This window comes from Ranitomeya imitator, chromosome 1 (assembly GCF_032444005.1).
Source record: "Ranitomeya imitator isolate aRanImi1 chromosome 1, aRanImi1.pri, whole genome shotgun sequence".
NCBI classification, from domain to species: Eukaryota; Metazoa; Chordata; class Amphibia; order Anura; family Dendrobatidae; genus Ranitomeya; species Ranitomeya imitator.
This window is the reverse complement of record NC_091282.1, coordinates 313,109,100-313,127,319: the sequence shown is the minus strand read 5'-3', so window position 1 is coordinate 313,127,319 and position 18,220 is coordinate 313,109,100. Positions and strand designations below refer to the sequence as shown.

Below are 18,220 nucleotides of genomic sequence, written 5' to 3'. Positions count from 1 at the left end.
ACACCATACCTACTGTAAAGCATGGTGGTGGAAACATCATGCTTTGGGGCTGTTTCTCTGCAAAGGGGCCAGGACGACTGATCCGGGTACATGAAAGAATGAATGGGGCCATGTATCGTGAGATTTTGAGTGCAAACCTCCTTCCATCAGCAAGGGCATTGAAGATGAAACGTGGCTGGGTCTTTCAACATGACAATGATCCAAAGCACACCGCCAGGGCAACGAAGGAGTGGCTTCGTAAGAAGCATTTCAAGGTCCTGGAGTGGCCTAGCCAGTCTCCAGATCTCAACCCTATAGAAAACCTTTGGAGGGAGTTGAAAGTCCGTGTTGCCAAGCGAAAAGCCAAAAACATCACTGCTCTAGAGGAGATCTGCATGAAGGAATGGGCCAACATATCAACAACAGTGTGTGGCAACCTTGTGAAGACTTACAGAAAACGTTTGACCTCTGTCATTGCCAACAAAGGATATATTACAAAGTATTGAGATGAAATTTTGCTTCTGACCAAATACTTATTTTCCACCATAATATGCAAATAAAATGTTAAAAAAACAGACAATGTGATTTTCTGGATTTTTTTTTCTCAGTTTGTCTCCCATAGCTGAGGTCTACCTATGATGTAAATTACAGACGCCTCTCATCTTTTTAAGTGGTGGAACTTGCACTATTGCTGACTGACTAAATACTTTTTTGCCCCACTGTATATATATATATATATATATATATATATATATATATATATATATATATATATATATATATATATATATATATATATATATATATATATATATATATATATATATATATATATATATACATATACACACACACACACACACACATACATACATACACACACACACACTAGAAATAGACCAGATGCTACCGCAACAGGAGTACGGTGAAATTAACATCTGTGTATGCTTAGTGGTGCTGACAGGGGCAGACGACATGTCTCACACCGTTTGCGCTTTCCAACATATCTGTTCTATATCATCCCGCTGCATTTTTGTATGGTGATGAGGCCAAATATTTTTAGTTATTTTTTGTTGAGTACAGTTAAAATGGCACATGCATAAGCAGTGCCTCAGTGGTATGAAGTATGTACATACCAGTAGTAGAGAATACTTGCGTGTCTCAGATAGTAGACAATTGTTATACAGTATGGGACTGTGTTGACTTTGCTGCTGGCTGATGCAATAAAAATAAAGTATGCTGTCTTCCTCTGTGCCATAATGGTGATGAGGCCAAATATTTTTAGTTAGTTATTTTTTTGATCTTTACAGTTAAAATGGCAAATCCAGAAACAGTGTCTCAGTGGCATGAACTATGTACATACCAGTAGTAGACAGTATTTTTGTGTCTCAGATAGTAGACAAAATTGATGCAGTATGGGACTGTGGAGCAGTTTGTGCTGGGTGAGGTAATCAAAACTCGTAAGCATGCACGGGTACACCTCGCAGTTATGGCTGTTACTGGGAATAGCAGTGACTTGTATCTGTCACTTGCGCAGGTGCAGTTCGTGGCCGCAAGGCTCTTACTGCGGCTGCACATGTAAAACAGACGTCACTGCTATTCCCCACGCAGGCGCAGTAACAGCCGCGTCGTTACCGTGCATGTGCGGGTAGAGCGCCCAGTTGTGGCTGTTACTGAGCATGCACGGGAATAGCGGTGACGTGATTGTCACTTGCGCAGTAATCTCTATATATAGAGATTATTACAGTGCCTTGCAAAAGTATTCGGCTCCCTGGAACTTTTCAACCTTTTCCCACATATCATGCTTCAAACATAAAGATACCAAATGTAAATTTTTGGTGAAGAATCAACAACAAGTGGAACACAATTGTGAAAATTTTTGTGGAAATTCAAAACCTGAAAAGTGGGGCGTGCAATATTATTTGGCCCCTTTAACTTTTGCACCACCTTTTGCTGCAATTACAGCTGCAAGTTGCTTGGGTTATGTCTATCAGTTTTGTACATCGAGAGACTGAAATTCTTGCCCATTCTTCCTTGGCAAACAGCTCGAGATCAGTGAGATTTGATGGAGATAGTTTGTGAACAGCAGTTTTCAGCTCTTTCTACAGATTCTCGATTGGATTGAGGTCTGGACTTTGACTTGGTTCACAAATAAACGTATTGTTAGAATGGCCATTCCAAAAGGAGCACCGTATGACTTTTTGAATGCAAAATTTGCTAGCAAAATTAGCAGACTACATGTCGTGTTTGGAGAGCCCCTGATGTGACTAAACAGTGGAAACCCCCGATAAGTTACCTCAATCTGAAAACCACACCTCAAGGATTTGATCCAGGAGTACAGTGAGCATTTTGAACCCACAGGTATGACACAGAATTTGATAACATTAGGTCGTCATATTGAATATGTCATCATTAGTGTTGAGTGCAAGGGCTCACTACTCCAGTTTGCATCGGGTGCTTGTGTATGCACGAAATATCGCAGGTGCTTGAGTAACATGCTCGAGTCCCTGCCCCGCATGTTTTGCGGTTGTTAGACACCCGAAAAAAAATGCGGCATCCGTGATACTCTGTGCATACCAGAGCACAATACTAACTCAATTAGCAAGCGCTTGCACTTAGCACTAGCCTTCACATTGTCGTAATTTTTTATTTTTTTTTTACTTTTGAGAAAACCCCAATTCTAACTCCAACCCTAACACAACCCCAACCCTAAATGCAAAGAATGAAAAAAAAAAGTAAAGTTTTTATATTTTATAATTTACATCTAACTAAGGGGGTGACAAAGTGGGATTTGATTTACCATTTTTATTATTTTGATCACTGTGATAGGGTCTAGCACAGTGATCCAAAGGAACCAATAAGAAAAAAGTTCGATTGCCAGGTACTGGCCGGCAGACCTCGGTGGGCGCAATGCGTCCGTCATTCTTTTCCAGGAAATGGAAATATGTTAGACCATATCACAGGAGAGAGAAATACATTTTTAAAAATTGGACTTTTTGTGATTGGCGTTATTCAGTGAATTGCCACAGTGAAAAGGTGTATCGGTGGTCGTTAAGTGTTTAAACTATGTCAATTCATGCTGAAAGACTCCCATCAAATTACAATAAACAGAGGTATTGAAGACTGTATGGAACTGACACAGAATATATTGAAATTTTAGATTTTTTGTACTTTAACAGTTGAAACTTTTACAGAAATTAAAGTCACATCCTAGGACATCCGAAGTCTTTAAGAGTGAAATCAAGTAATCAGAGTAATTGACTTCTAGAAAGAACCAATCAGTGTGAAAAGTAACTTTCTCATTACCATCCTATTAAATATGTATTTACATTGCTTTTCTGCCAGTTTCTAGGTGTCCATGTGAACCTCCTGCCTGATTTGAGCGCTTTCTCCTCTAATTACTTCGGAAGCAAACAGGCAAAAGAACTGTTTTTTGTTTAAAGGGTTATTGATTGACAGCCGTGACATGTCTCATCTCAGCTATAAGAATAGCTATTAAATGGCATTTAGAACCAAATCATTAATACACAGTACCGCATATTAAAACAGAAAAAAAAACAAAACTGAAGAATAAAATACGGGAATAAAAAGGGTGAGATCTTACTTGTAACTTCTCCACCTCCAGTTCAATTTCGACAGCTGCAAGCCCAGCTTTGCCCTGATCCGCCGCTAGCTGGTGGAAAAACCGCCGCCATTTTACGAGCACTTCAGAAAACTGTAGCTAAAAGACAGAAAGGATGGCTAAGAAACACATCAGAACATAGGCAGAGATCTACACGCTCATCCATATTCTTTAACTCCTATTCTCTTTTCATATGGCTTCATGAAAAAGCTGAACAGCGCATATTAATGGCTTTAATATGTTACCATGATATAGGGAGAGCTATAACAAGAATGAAGAACAATAGCAACATTACAGGAAGGCAATAAAGAGGAGACCAAATTAAAGAGATAATTTAGGACAAATTATATCTAAATGAAAATGGTAAAATACTTTGATCGCTACAGGCTATGTCTCGTTCGTTAATTCACACCAGGGCTGAACGCTGCAGCTTGTCTATGGAAACAAACAGTTGGCAAAGTTTGCTCTACACAGTTGTTTCCTCATTAAAAATAAGTGTCAAAAGTAGAAAGGATTATCCTTCAGGGAACCAATTCTCAGACATGACAAATAAGTGGCTCAGCCACTATAATTTACACTGCTCGTTCATAACGAGGGAAGAGCACAACACTGATTATCTTGTCACAACGGTATCTGTCAAGGGGCAGCAAGTGAACAGTAAGTTCTTGAAAATAATGTATTGGGAGCAGGAAAAAGTTTAAGCATGAGAGTGACAAGGCCAAAATTATGATGGCTGACGACTGGGCTGGTCTTATGAGTTTTCCTAGTATACAGGTGCAGACCAGCTGATTGAGAGGAGAGCAGCATGGAGCAGATGGTGAGCTAGAAAACTGAGCAGAAGTGGTTTTGGGACGACAGAGCTGGGCAGTGTTGGAAGTGAACCTGCAAGTTTTGTACACTGACACTTGACCGGTAATGGCTGGAGTATATAATCAGTTTGAGGCATCCGGGGTGGTGGGAAAAAACTCAGCCTGGTGAAGTAATCAGTGGTGGGTTAAAGTGGTGGACTCAAACTTGAGGAAGGCTGTAGTCTGCCCTTTTTGAAGGGTACGGAGAACCCTGTAGGCCAGTACAATGTGGTCTGATTGGCCTGGGATGTTGCCATGTTGCACACCCATTGACTATACCGAACCAAGTAGGCAGTGTGATGTCTTGGCAAACGGGGAACTCCTGAATGTCTAGGCTAAGGTGGAAGGTCACATAACTGTACAAGGAGAGAAAGGACCTAAAAAATAGTCTGAGTGTTGTGCTGGAGGCATCTCAGAAAAGAGGAGATGGTGGAATAGGTGTCAAGGCTACTAGAATAGGATCTGTGTAAGGCCGGGGTCACACTTCTATGTGTAATGCGAGAAACTCGCACGAGTCTCTCGCATCAATTCCTGGCACTGCCGCTGGGTATTGATGCGAGAGACTCGTGCGAGTTTCTCGCATTACAAACTCAAGTGTGACACCGGCCTAAGGCTAAGTTCACATGGGCGTATTTCTGGTCAATGCGCAATGGACAGTATACAGTGCATTAACTAATGCTACTCTATGTGATAGTGCACAAACAATTTTCCTCACTGACTTCAGGTACGCCTGTAGATTAAAAAAATAAATAGTTACAGAATGTGGTGGTCTGGTCTGATTTACAGGCCAGACTACTGCCTGTTAATAGCAGGCAGCTTTTGCACTATGTGGGTGAACACATTGAGACCATAACATCCACAATTTACGGACGTAACTTGACCAAGAAATTCAACGCCATGTGATATTAGCCTAAAAAAGGCAGCATAGAAGGTGAAATCTGTGGGAGAGACACCGCCATGCATCAATAAGGTGAACACAAACGTGCAGAACTTTTCCTGTATTTTTTCAGTTTGGTTAACTTGCAACTTTCAAGCATATTCATTCATAAAAGTGTAGAAGCAATAAGCATATTGCGCCTTTTTAAGTGATAACTAAAGTAAACATAAAATATATTTAGACAAGTTAAATCAAAAAGAGAAACCACTAAAGACTAAGCCACTGATCAAATACTCCACTGTCACATACACCACTTATACAAGAGCTACTGTTATTTTATGGATGCCAGGAGAGGCAAAGTATGATTTGGTCACTAGAGGCATCAAACCAAGGATAGAAACACCCAGCTGCCAAATGTATAGTTTTAGCCTATGGACAAACTAAATGGGAACCTGACAGATGATACATACTGCTCAATCCACATGTAGCATGAATCAGGAGCCGACTGTCTAACTTCAGCCACATACGGGGGCATTCATTAAAGATTTCCCCTGATCCACTTCTATTTATCACAGGACGCTGAAACTGCATGTGCAATGATATACGGTAAGTCTCTATAGGTTACGTGCCAATTTGCAACTCAGAGCTGATAATGGTCTTGATTTTCCTGGTGCTGAAGTGGTATGAGGTTTAAAAATGGACCCAGTGGAATACAGAGCAGTCATCAAGTTCCTTTACTGGGAAAGGCCTCACACCAAAAGGAGACGTTCGATGAGATGAAAGAGGTTAGTGACGATTCCCTCATCGTATGATGTAGTCAAGAACTGGCATTGTCAATTCAAATGTGGTCGGACTTCGGTGCAAACAGCTCCAATTCCAGGGCGATCCCACTGTGTTATTGATAAACACACCATCCAGCAAGTGGAAGTCGCTATTTTGGTAAATCGACACGTTACCATTCGCCACCTAGCCCAAAAAGTCAAGATTAGTGTGGGGTCCGTGGAAAAAAAAAAATCATCCAAGACCATCTTCACATGAATAAGGTATCTGCTCGCTGGGTGCAGAGTTACCGGCCTGCTCACACCTTCTCGAAGCAGGAACAGGTCTATTCTCTCAGGCTCTATTGAAGATGTGCCATGGAAACTAGGAGGACTTTTTTAACAGACTGATCACACAGGATGAAAGCTGAGTCCATCACTATGATCCCGAGACTAAAGTCCAGGCAATGTAACAGAAGCATCATGACTCACCGCCTCCAAAGAAGGCACATGCCAACCCTTGGCAGGCAAGGTCATGCTAATAGTATTTTTGGACCAGCACAGAGTAGCATTGATGGATTTCTGAGCTAAAGGTACCATGATCACAGGGGAAAACCATGCTTCACTGCTACGGAAATTGTGGGAGCCCATCAAAACCAAGAGACGTGGCATGCTCACCAAAAGGTGTCTGCCTTCTGCAAGACAATGCACCAGTTCAAAACTCACATGTTGCCCAAGTGGAAGAATGCTCCTGTGGCTTTGAAATTCTACCGCATCACCCTAATTCACTCAACCTCGCACCATCGGACTTCCATCTCTTTCCAACAATTAAGTTATTATTGAAGGGCAAGCATTTCCCAGATGATGAGACTCTGATTTCCGAACTCATAACGTGGCTTTTGGAGGAACCTGTCGACTTCTACAAGCGAGGTGTTTAAAGTTGCTTTAAGAGATTCGAGACGCGTGTGTCCCTAGGTGGCATCTATGTAGAGAAAGACTAATAACTGTGGCAAGTTTCATTGCTCAGTCCACAGGAAGTGGGTCAGGGGAAATCTTTAATGAACGCCCTTTGTAAGTTCGACTCCTTAACGATTCTCCCAGTTCGCTCCTCTGGAGTGACAGGTCTCTCTGTATACTCACAGATATGGAGAGACCTGTCACAAAAGGGGAGCGGTCAGAGAGAAACCGCTGGGGACCCACCAGTCAGACTACTTATCCGTGTGGTTTGGTCCTTGGCTTTTAACCCCTTCCCGACCTGTGATGCATCGTATGCGTCATGAAAGTCTGTGCCAATCCGACCTGTGACGCATATGCTGCGTCACAGAATGATCACATTCCTGTAGGTCGGGTGAAAGGGTTAACTAAAATTTCACCCAACCCGCAGGAACATGGGGAGCTGTACTTCAGCCCGGGGGGTACCAGCGTACTCCGGACAAAATGGACAACAACTTTTGGGGTCCAATTTCTCAAGTTACCCTTGAGAAAACAAAAAATTGCGGACTAAAAAAATCCATAATCATTTTTGAGGAAAAAAAAAAAAGTTTTATTTTCACAGGTCTGCGTTATAAACTTCTGTGAAGCACTTGGGGGTAAAAAGTGCTCTAGTTTCCAAAATGGGGTCACTTGTGGGGGAACTCCAATGTTTAGGCACACAGGGGCTCTCCAAACGCGACATGGTGTCCGCTAACGATTGGAGCTAATTTTCCATTCAAAAAGTCAAATGGCGCTCCTTCCTTTCAGAGCCTTGCTGTGCGCCCAAACAGTGGCTTACCCCCACATATGAGGTATCAGTATACTCAGGAGAAATTGCTCAACAAATTTTAGGATCCACTCTATCCTGTTGCCCACGTGAAAAAGACAAAATTGAGGCTAAAAGAAATTTGTGAAAAAAATAGAAGTACTTTTTCATTTCTACGGATCAATTTGTGAAGCACCTGGGGGTTCACTATGCACCTAGATAAGTTCCTTGGGGGTCTAGTTTCCAAAATGGGGTCACTTGTGGGGGAGCACCAATCATTAGGCACACAGGGGCTCTCCAAACGAGACATGGTGTCAGCTAAAGATTGGAGCCAATTTTTCATTCAAAAAGTCAAATGGCGCTCCTTCCCTTCTGAGCCCTGCTGTGCGCCCAAACAGTGGTTCCCCCCACATATGGGGGTTTCAGCGTACTCAGGACAAATTGGACAACAACTTTTGGGGTCCACTTTCTCTTTATACCCTTGGGAAAATAAAAACAGTTGCTAAAAGATCATTTTTGTGACTAAAAAGTTAAATGTTCATTTTTTCCTTCCACATTGCTTCTCCTGCTGTGAAGCACCTGAAGGGTTAAAGAGAACCGGTCACCCCCAAAATCGAAGGCAACCTAAGGGGCTTATCTACAGCATTCTCTAACGCTGTAGATACACCACCGATGTATCCTGAAAGATGAGAAAAAGAGGTTAGATTATACTCACCTGGGCGGGCAGGCGGACCGATCCAATGGGCGTCGCGGTCTGGGGCCTCCCATCTTCTTACGATGATGTCCTCTTGTCTTTACGCTGCAGCTCCGGCACTAGCGTACTTTGTCTGCCCTGTTGAGGGCAGACAAAGTACTGCAGTGCGCAGGAGCTGGGCCTCTCTGACCTTTCCCAATGCCTGCGCACTGCAGTACTTTGCTCTGCCCTCAACAGGGCAGACAAAGTGCGCCTGTGCCGGAACCACAGCGTGACTACAAGAAGAGGACGTCATCGTAAGAAGATGGGAGGCCCCGGACCGGACCGTGACGCCCATCGGACCGGACCGCCCATGGGTGAGTATAATCTAACCTCTTTTTCTCATCTTTCAGGATACATCGGGGCTTATCTACAGCATTCCAGAATGCTGTAGATAAGCCCTTGATGCTGGTGGGCTTAGCTCACCTTCGATTTTGGGGGTGACAGGTTCCCTTTAACATAAAAAGTAAACTACATGACATGAATGGAGGGATGTTCAGCTGCAGAATTTTTTTTTAGACAAAGTGTGGCATATGAATAACCCCTCAAGGGATGTACCCAAATTGTGAACTAAACCATACTCACATGCAGTGGGTGGGGTTTTGAAATAGGGTGTTAATTGGATGTGTTAATTCACTTACCGGGTTTTGTTTTGCAGTTTCAAGATAATCAGTATTTGGTTAGGAGATCACTACAGGACTAGCTGCCCTTCTGGCACATAGTCTAACCACTCCCACACCACCTATTAACCACAGTCATTATACATTGTGCTCAAAAAGCGGTCAATCAATGATATGGTCTAACAACCGGGTACCAAGTACCCAAACACACCACTCTCACAAAAAGGGTTTAGAAAAATTAACACATGTTAATAAATGCTCTACTGTGGATGGGTTTGAGGCACAGGCTAGGGATTTGAGAGCCCGTTTCTAGGAGAGAGGCTATAGTCTAAGGTATATCAAACACGGATACCATCGGGCTAAATATACCCCACGACAAGGCCTACTCGGTAGCTGTGGTAAAGTGAAGGATAAGAGTGACCCCCAAACGAGATTTATCTCAACTTTTACTTGCCACTGGGACACTATTCGCCAGACTCTCACTAAACATTGGCCCATCCTCCAAACTGATCCGATCTTGAGGAAAGAAATTTCCACAGGACCATTGATCACGGCTAGGAGAAGCAAAAATCAAGGATCAACTGGTGAAGAGCCACTATGTGGTTCCCCAGAAAAGTCCCTTTGGCAATTCAAAACAAAAGGTGGGGATGTTTCACCTGCGGGAATTGTTTGGCGTGCAATTTGCATAACATCATAAGGGCTAAAACCTTTACAAATATGGATGGTACTCAGGAATACACTATTAACCATTACATTTCCTGTAGCACTTCATATGTGATTTATTTTGCGCAGTGTCCCTGTTCTAAGGTCTATATTGGCCTAACTTCCAGGGAACTGCGCATTAGGGTAAGGGAGCACGTCAGGGACATACTCGCGGAAAAGGAGGTTGAGGACCTTTAGATCAGGGGTCCCCAACTCCAGTCCTCAAGGCCCACAAACAGGTCATGTTTTCAGGATTTCCTTTGCATTGCACAGGTGATGCAATTATTACCTGGGCAAGACTAAGGAAATCCTGAAAACATGACCTGTTGGTGGGCCTTGAGGACTGGAGTTGGGGACCCTTGCTTTAGATAGTTGAGAACCCTTCTATGACATGTATGCCTTTTAGAGCATTTTGCACTTTTATGCAAATAAAAAAAAAAAAAAAAAAAAGAAACTATAGTCTCTGTAACATACTGTATCTCCTACAGCGTTCGGTCTCTCTTCACCTGAATGCATTACACAAAAATACATTCACCAAGTTAACAATACAAACTTTGGCAGAAAAGAATTAAAATAAAAAATAGTTATACACTCACCTTCTGTTGGCCCCCGGATCCAGGCGATGCGGTTACCGACGCTCCTCGTGCGCTCTGGTCTCAAGAGTGCATTGCGGTCTCTGCATAGGCAGCATCAATAGTAAAAAGTTGGTCACACAGGGTTAATAGCAGCGTTAACGGAGTGCGTTACACCGCGGCATAACGCGGTCCGTTAACGCTGCCATTAACCCTGTGTGAGCGCTGACTGGAGGGGAGTATGGAGCGGGCACTGACTGCGGGGAGTAAAGAGCGGCCATTTTGCTGCCGGACCGTGCCAGTCGCTGATTGGTCGTGGCTGTTTTGCCGCGACCAATCAGCGACTTGGGATTTCCGTGACAGACAGAAAGACAGACGGAAGTGACCCTTAGACAATTATATAGTAGACTCGGTGGTAGCCAGATTCTAGCGCATCCGGTATTCTAGAATACGTATGTAGTTTATTTATGAAGATTTTAGAATAATACATTGAATACTGCGCCTGTCGCTGATTGTTTGCGGCCGGCCACGTAGTATATAGCACAGCCCGCGCGCGCAGTACATTGCGCAGCCCGCGCGCGCAGTACATTGCGCAGCCCGCGCGCGAAGTACATTACAATGTGGGCATCATATCCCTGTTAAAAAAAAAAAAAAAAAATTTAAATAAAAAAAATAGTTATATATTCACCCTCTGACATCTCCCCGGATCCAAGCGAAGCGTTTACCGTTACTCTTCGCGCACTCCGGTCTCAAGAGTGCATTGCGGTCTCGCGAGATGATGACGTAGCGGTCTCACAAGACCGCTACGTCATCATCTCATAAGATCGCAATGCATGGAGCGGTCACCGGAGCGTCGCGAGGAGTGGGAAAGGCCTGTTCTGGATCCGAGGGGCCGACGGACGGTGAGTATATAACTATTTTTTTTTTTTATTATCATTTTTAACATTAGATCTTTTTACTATAAATAACATAGCCCATGTAGTATATAAGACAGCCCACGCAGTATATGGCACAGCCCACGTAGTATATAACACTGGCCACGTAATATATAGCACAGCCTACATAATATCTAACACTGGCCATAGAAGTAAATAGTCCCATACAGCTTCATATGATACACTACTACTCTGCACAGCTGGGGCCACCGTACACATAGATCACTACGCCCGGGCCCGGTCACTCACCATGTAATTAAAATAAAAAAAATAGTTATATACTCACCCGCCGGGTTCCAGCGAAGCTGTGCCTATGCGTGCGTGCGGCTGCCGCCATATTTCGTTCCCAGGATGCATTGCGAAATTACCCAGATGACTTAGCAGTCTCACGAGACCGCTAAGTCTTCTGGGTAATTTCGCAATGCATCTCTGGGAACGGAAGCTGGCGGCAGGTGCGAGCGCATCGTCGGACGACGGAAGGTGAGAACAGCAGGTTTTTTTTTTATTATTATTTTTAACATTAGATCTTTTTACTATTGATGCTGCATAGGCAGCATCAATAGTAAAAAGTTGGGGACACACAGGGTTAATAGCAGCGTTAACGGAGTGCGTTACCCGCGGCATAACGCGGTCCGTTAACGCTGTCATTAACCCTGTGTGAGCGCTGACTGGAGGGGAGTATAGAGCGGGCACATTCTCTACGGGGAGTAAGGAGCGGCCATTTTGCCGCTGGGTTGTGCCCGTCGCTGATTGGCCATGGCCGTTTTGCCACGACCAATCAGCGACTTGGGATTTCCGTGACAGACAGACGTAAGTGACCCTTAGACAGTTATATAGTAGATAAGGGTCTAATAAGGAGAATATGAATAATGGGGGAACTACATCAACGTCCAAAGAAAAACAAACAGAACAACAGTATGCACCCTATAGATCAGTCCCCAATGAGGACATATAGAAATGATCAAGAAAATAAGAGCTGTCCACGATTTACCATCCAGTCTATGAGGTGGGTTCATCTAAATCCTCCCCTACCATAAGCACTATATGAGATACTGAAACGCACATGGCACTTGAGATCGTGGACATCTCGTTTGTTCTTATTGCACATATTTTCTTGCTCATTTCTATATGTCCTCATTAGGAATTGATCCATTGGGTGCATGCTATTCTCCTTTTGTTTTTCATTGGACTTTGATGCGGTTCCCCAACTATTCATATCCTTCTTATTAGACCTCTATTTGTTACATCTCCGGTGATGAGTCTTTAACCCCTTAGTGACAGAGCCAATTTGGTACTTAATGACCGAGCCAATTTTTGCAATTCTGACCACTGTCACTTTATGAGGTTATAACTCTGGAACGCTTCAACGGATCCCGCTGATTGTGAGACTGTTTTTTCGTGACATATTGTACTTCATGTTAGTGGTAACATTTCTTCGATATTACTTGCGATTATTTATGAAAAAAACGGAAATATGGCGAAAATTTTTAAAATTTTGCAATTTTCAAACTTTGTATTTTTATGCCCTTAAATCAGAGAGATATGTCACGAAAAATAGTTAATAAATAACATTTCCCACATGTCTACTTTACATCAGCACAATTTTGGAAACAAAATTTTTTTTTGTTAGGGAGTTATAAGGGTTAAAAGTTGACCAGCAATTTCTCATTTTTACAACACCATTTTTTTTTTAGGGACCACATCACATTTGAAGTCATTTTGAGGGGTCTATATGATAGAAAATAACGAAGTGTGACACCTTTCTAAAAACTACACCCCTCAAGGTTCTCAAAACCACATTCAAGAAGTTTATTAACCCTTTACGTGCTTCACAGGAACTGAAACAATGTGGAAGGAAAAAAATGAACATTTAACTTTTTTTTGCAAACATCTTAATTCAGAACCATTTTTTTTATTTTCACATGTGTAAAAACAGAAATGTAACCATAAATTTTGTTATGCAATTTCTCCTGAATATGCCAATACCCCATATGTGGGGGTAAACCACTTTTTGGACGCACCGCAGAACTTAGAAGTGAAGGAGCGCCGTTTGACTTTTTCAATGCAGAATTGGCTGGAATTGAGATCGGACGCCATGTCACGTTTAGAGAGCCCCTGATGTGCCTAAACAGTGGAAGCTCCCCACAAGTGACACCATTTTGGAAACTAGACCCCTTAAGGAACTTATCTAGATGTGTGGTGAGCACTTTGAACCCCCAATTGCTTCACAGAAGTTTATAATGTAGAGCCATGAAAATAAAAAAAAAAAATCGCTTTTGTTTACACAAAAATGATCTTTTTGCCCACAAATTTTAATTTTCACAAGGGTAACAGGAGAAATTAGACCACTAAAGTTGTTGTGCAATTTCTCCTGAGTATGTCGATACCCAATATGTGAGGGTAAACCACTGTTTGGGCGCACCGCAGAGCTTGGAAGAGAAAGAGTGCCGTTTTACTTTTTCAATGTAGAATTGGCTGGAATTAAGATCGGACGCCATGTCGCGTTTGGAGAGCCCCTGATGTGCCTAAACAGTAGAAATTCCCCACAAGTGACCCCATTTTGGAAACTAGACCCCCCATGGAACTTATCTAGATGTGTGGTGAGAACTTTGAATGCCCAAGTGCTTCACAGAAGTTTAGAATGCAGAGTCGTGAAAATAAAAAATATTTTTTTTTTCCACAAAAAAGATATTGTAGCCCCCAAGTTTTTATTTTCACAAGGGTAACAGGAGAAATTGGACTGCAATAGTTGTTGTCCAATTTATCCAGAGTACGCTGATGCGCCATATGTGGGGGTAAACCACTGTTTGGGTGCACGGCAGAGCTCGGAAGGGAAGGAGCGCCGTTTTGGAATGCAGATTTTGATAGAATGGTCTGTGGGCGTTATGTTGTGTTTGCAGAGCCCCTGATGTACCTAAACAGTAGTAACCCCCCACAAGTGACCCCGTTTTGGAAACTAGACCCCCCAAGGAACTTATATAGATGTGTGGTGAGAACTTTGAATGCCCAAGTGCTTCACAGAAGTTTATAATGCAGAGTCATAAAAAAAATATATATATATATTTTTCCACAAAAGATTTTGTAGCCCCCAAGTTTTTATTTTCACAAGGGTAACAAGAGAAATTGGACCCCAGAAGTTGTTGTCCAATTTATCCCGAGTATGCTGATGCCCCATATGTGGGGGTAACCCACTGTTTGGGCGCACGGCAGAGCTCAGAAGGGAGGGAGCACCATTTGACTTTTTGAGCGCAAAATTGGCTGTCGTGTTTGGAGACCCCCTGATGTACCTAAACAGTGGAAACCCCCCAATTCTAGCTCCAACCCAACTCCAACACACCCCTAACCCCAACCTGATCCATAATCCTAATCACTAACCCTAACGATAATCACAACCCTTACCCCAAAACAACCCTAATGTCAACCCTAACCATAACCCTAATCAAAACCCTAAATCCAACACACCCCTAACCCTAATCCCAAACCTAACCCTAATCCCAAGCGTAACCCTAATGCCAACCCTAATCCAAACCTTAACCCTAATCCCAACTCTAACCCTAACTTTAGCCCCAACCCTAGCCCTAACTTTAGCCCCAACCCTAACCCTAAGGCTACTTTCACACTTGCGACGTTTGGAATCCGTCGCAGTCCGTAGCTTTGGACAAGAAACGGATCCTGCAAATGTGCCCGCAGGATGCGTTTTTTGCCCATAGACTTGTATTGCCGACAGATCGTGACGGATGGCCACACGTCGCGTCCGTCGTGCACTGGATCAGTTGTGTTTTGGCGGACCGTCGACACAAAAAAAGTCCAATGAAATGTTTTTTTTGTACGTCGTATCCGCCATTTCTGACCGCGCATGCGTTGCCGTAACTCCGCTCCCTCCTCCCCAGGACATAGATTGGGCAGCGGCTGCGTTGAAAAACTACATCCGCTGCCCACGTTGTGCACAATTTTCACAACGTGCGTCGGTATGTCGGGCCGACGCATTGCGACGGCCCCGTACCGACGTAAGTGTGAAAGAAGCCTAACCCTAAATTTAGCCCCAACCCTAACCCTAAATTTAGCCCTAGCCCTAACCCTAGCCCTACCCCTAACCCTAATTTTAGCCCCAACTGCTGTTCTCCTGCCGGCCAGCAGATGGAGACAGATGGCGGGCACACTGCGCATGCGCCCGCCATTTTCTTTTCCCCGGCAGCCAGGAGGAGCAGCAGGAGGATCCAGGGACACAGGTGAGTATGCTAGGGTCCCCGCATCCCCCTATTTCTCTGTCCTCTGATGTGCGATCACAGAGAATTACACTTTGCTTTTTTTTTTTTTTTTGCGGTCGCCGGTAAACAGTTAATTACCGGCGATCGCAAAAAGAGGGTCAGTAAAACCGACCCCGATCATGTTCTTTGGGGTCTCGGCTACCCCCGGCAGCCGAGACCCCAAAGATTCTCCCGGTGCCGGCCGGCGGGCGCACTGCGCATGCGCCCGCCATTTTGAAGATGGCGGCGCCCACCGGGAGACACGAGGAGCATCGGGGGAGATAGGTGAGTATTGGGGGGCTATCTGGGACCCCTTTTCTCTGTCCTCCGATGTGCGATCACATCGGAGGACAGAGAAATTAAAAAGAGATCGCGTTTTTTTTTTTTTTTTGCGATCGCCGGTAAACTGTTAATTACCGGCGATCGCAAATGCGGGGTGGGTTAAAACCCCCCCGAATCATGTTCTCCGGAGAAAATCCGACTCTGGGGGGCGCTATTCACTTTTTCCACAGCGCCATTAATTAACGGCGCTGTGGTTTAAGTACCCTTAGCGGCCGCCGTTAAAAGGCGTATCGGCGGTCGCTAAGGGGTTAATGTAGCCAATAAAAGGTTGTTTTTTTGTTTTCTTTATTAACATATTCCCTTGTTCGGTGGTTTTGCTTACTCCATCTTTTTTTGTTCTTCTTGGGTTTCTAATCATTAGCAGAGCACTCAACTATTTATTCACTCTGTGTTTTGTGACCATTTTTTCTATAGCTTACAAACCAGTCCTGCAAAGGGAATTATAGAAATGCATAAAGACACATCATGGATAAAACGGTGCCTAGCAGTGATGAAGCTGTAACAGACCTTGCAATTAACTGCTGTGGTTTTCCTTTGTGTGTTTTAAATTAGTGAGGTCTAAAGTAGCATTGACTTACCTACCAAAGACATTAGCCACCAATGCAAGTCACTTAAATTACAAGTTCAATAGAATGGTCAATAAAGCACGTTACAAGCTTTTTCTCTCTCCTTTTCTTTTGCATGGTCTACAGCTTAGAGCGAAACAAAACATTGCACTAAATCTCCTTTATCTTCCATACGATTATAAAATAATCCTTATTTATGTAATTAACTGACAAGAGCAAAACTTAGGATTTAATCATTATCAATTATTTTCTCCAAGGGTGCAGCAGTGTCTGCGTGACAGCAAAAATAAGATGCAGGAGGACCAAATTAGCTGTTCAATTTCTTTTATTTCCCCAAAATTTAGTTTGTGACAGACAGATGCTGAAATAGCCAAACAGTTAATTTATTAATGAAACCTGACTGCAATTTTTTTTCTTTAACCCCTTAATGACCGCCAATACGTCTTTTAACTGACCTGAGATATAAGAGAATAGCCTCCCCATACAGGTGACAAGCCAGCAGCTGTCGGCTGTCCACTATAGCTGACAACTTGCTGCATCAGCCACGATCAGTGTTTGCACTGTCCAAATCTGTTTAACCCCTTAGATGCTGCTGTCAATAGTGACTACATCATTATAAATGGTTAACAGAGTGTGGGGGCTTCCTCTTTATCCCAATTGGTGCCATCAGATCATGATTTTGTGGTCCTGATGTTTGCGATGGTAATTCACGACCAAATAGCGGCCTTAGAGTCTGACGGCTGTAGTAATCTGTTTAGAAGTTAGAGGCATTTAGGTGGTAAAAATACACATTTTCATTTCTGCCATACCACTTTGCATTAATTCCTGTAAAGCACCTGAAGGGTTAATAAACTACCTGACAGCAGTTTTCAATATGTCAGGAGGTGCTGTTTTTAAAATGGTATCACATTTGTGGGTTTCCCAATATATAAGACCCCTAAAGTCACTTCAAACATGGATAAGTCCCTAAAAAAATAAATTTTGTAAATTTCCTTGAAAAAAATTAAACATTGCTGCTACATTTTTAAACCTCCTAAAATTCTAACAAAATAAAATAACATTTTACAAATGGTGCTGATGTAAAGCCGACATGTGGAAAATGTTATTTATTAATGGTTTGCTGTGGTATGACCATCTGGATTAAAGGGGTAATCATTCAAATTAGGAAATTGCTAATTTTTTAACATTTTTCTCAATATTTTGATATTTTTCATAAATAAACACAAAACGTATTGACCTAAATTTATCATTATCATAAAGTATAATGTGTCACGAAAAAACAATCTCAAAATCACTGGGATTTGTTGAAGCGTTGCAGAGTTATTACCACAAAGTGACACTGGTCAGATTTCAAAAATTTGGCTCCGTCACTAAGGGGTTAAACACACAAAATGGCTGTTGATTGAACCATTGTCACTTGAGACCTCCACATAAAACAGACCCCCTTGGCAAAAATACATGCTTAGGTCAAACGGCATAAGGAAAAAGAGTGAGTAACACAAGCTTTGTTCTTGAGATATTTACAAAGTGTCTGGCAGATTGACAGGAGGGCCAACTCCTTTTTATTTGAAATGGCTCAAGGGAACCATCAAATCCCAAAAGGCTATTGACCTGCAAGTATGGGGTTAATCAGTCGGTTAATAACGATTCATAGCTGCCAGGCAGCTGCACTGAAGTCTGG

General features: G+C 42.9%; 1 protein-coding gene across 1 annotated transcript in view; it reads right to left on the bottom strand.

Annotated features, from left to right (window-relative positions):
- The window catches only part of PRODH (proline dehydrogenase 1), a 220,076-nt gene that overhangs the window by 71,717 nt on the left and 130,139 nt on the right, over window positions 1-18,220 (bottom strand). Inside the window, exon 6 of the mRNA XM_069758514.1 lies at window positions 3,584-3,700. Coding sequence (XP_069614615.1) covers window positions 3,584-3,700 — 117 coding nt within the window. The remainder of the gene's footprint in view (window positions 1-3,583; window positions 3,701-18,220) is intronic.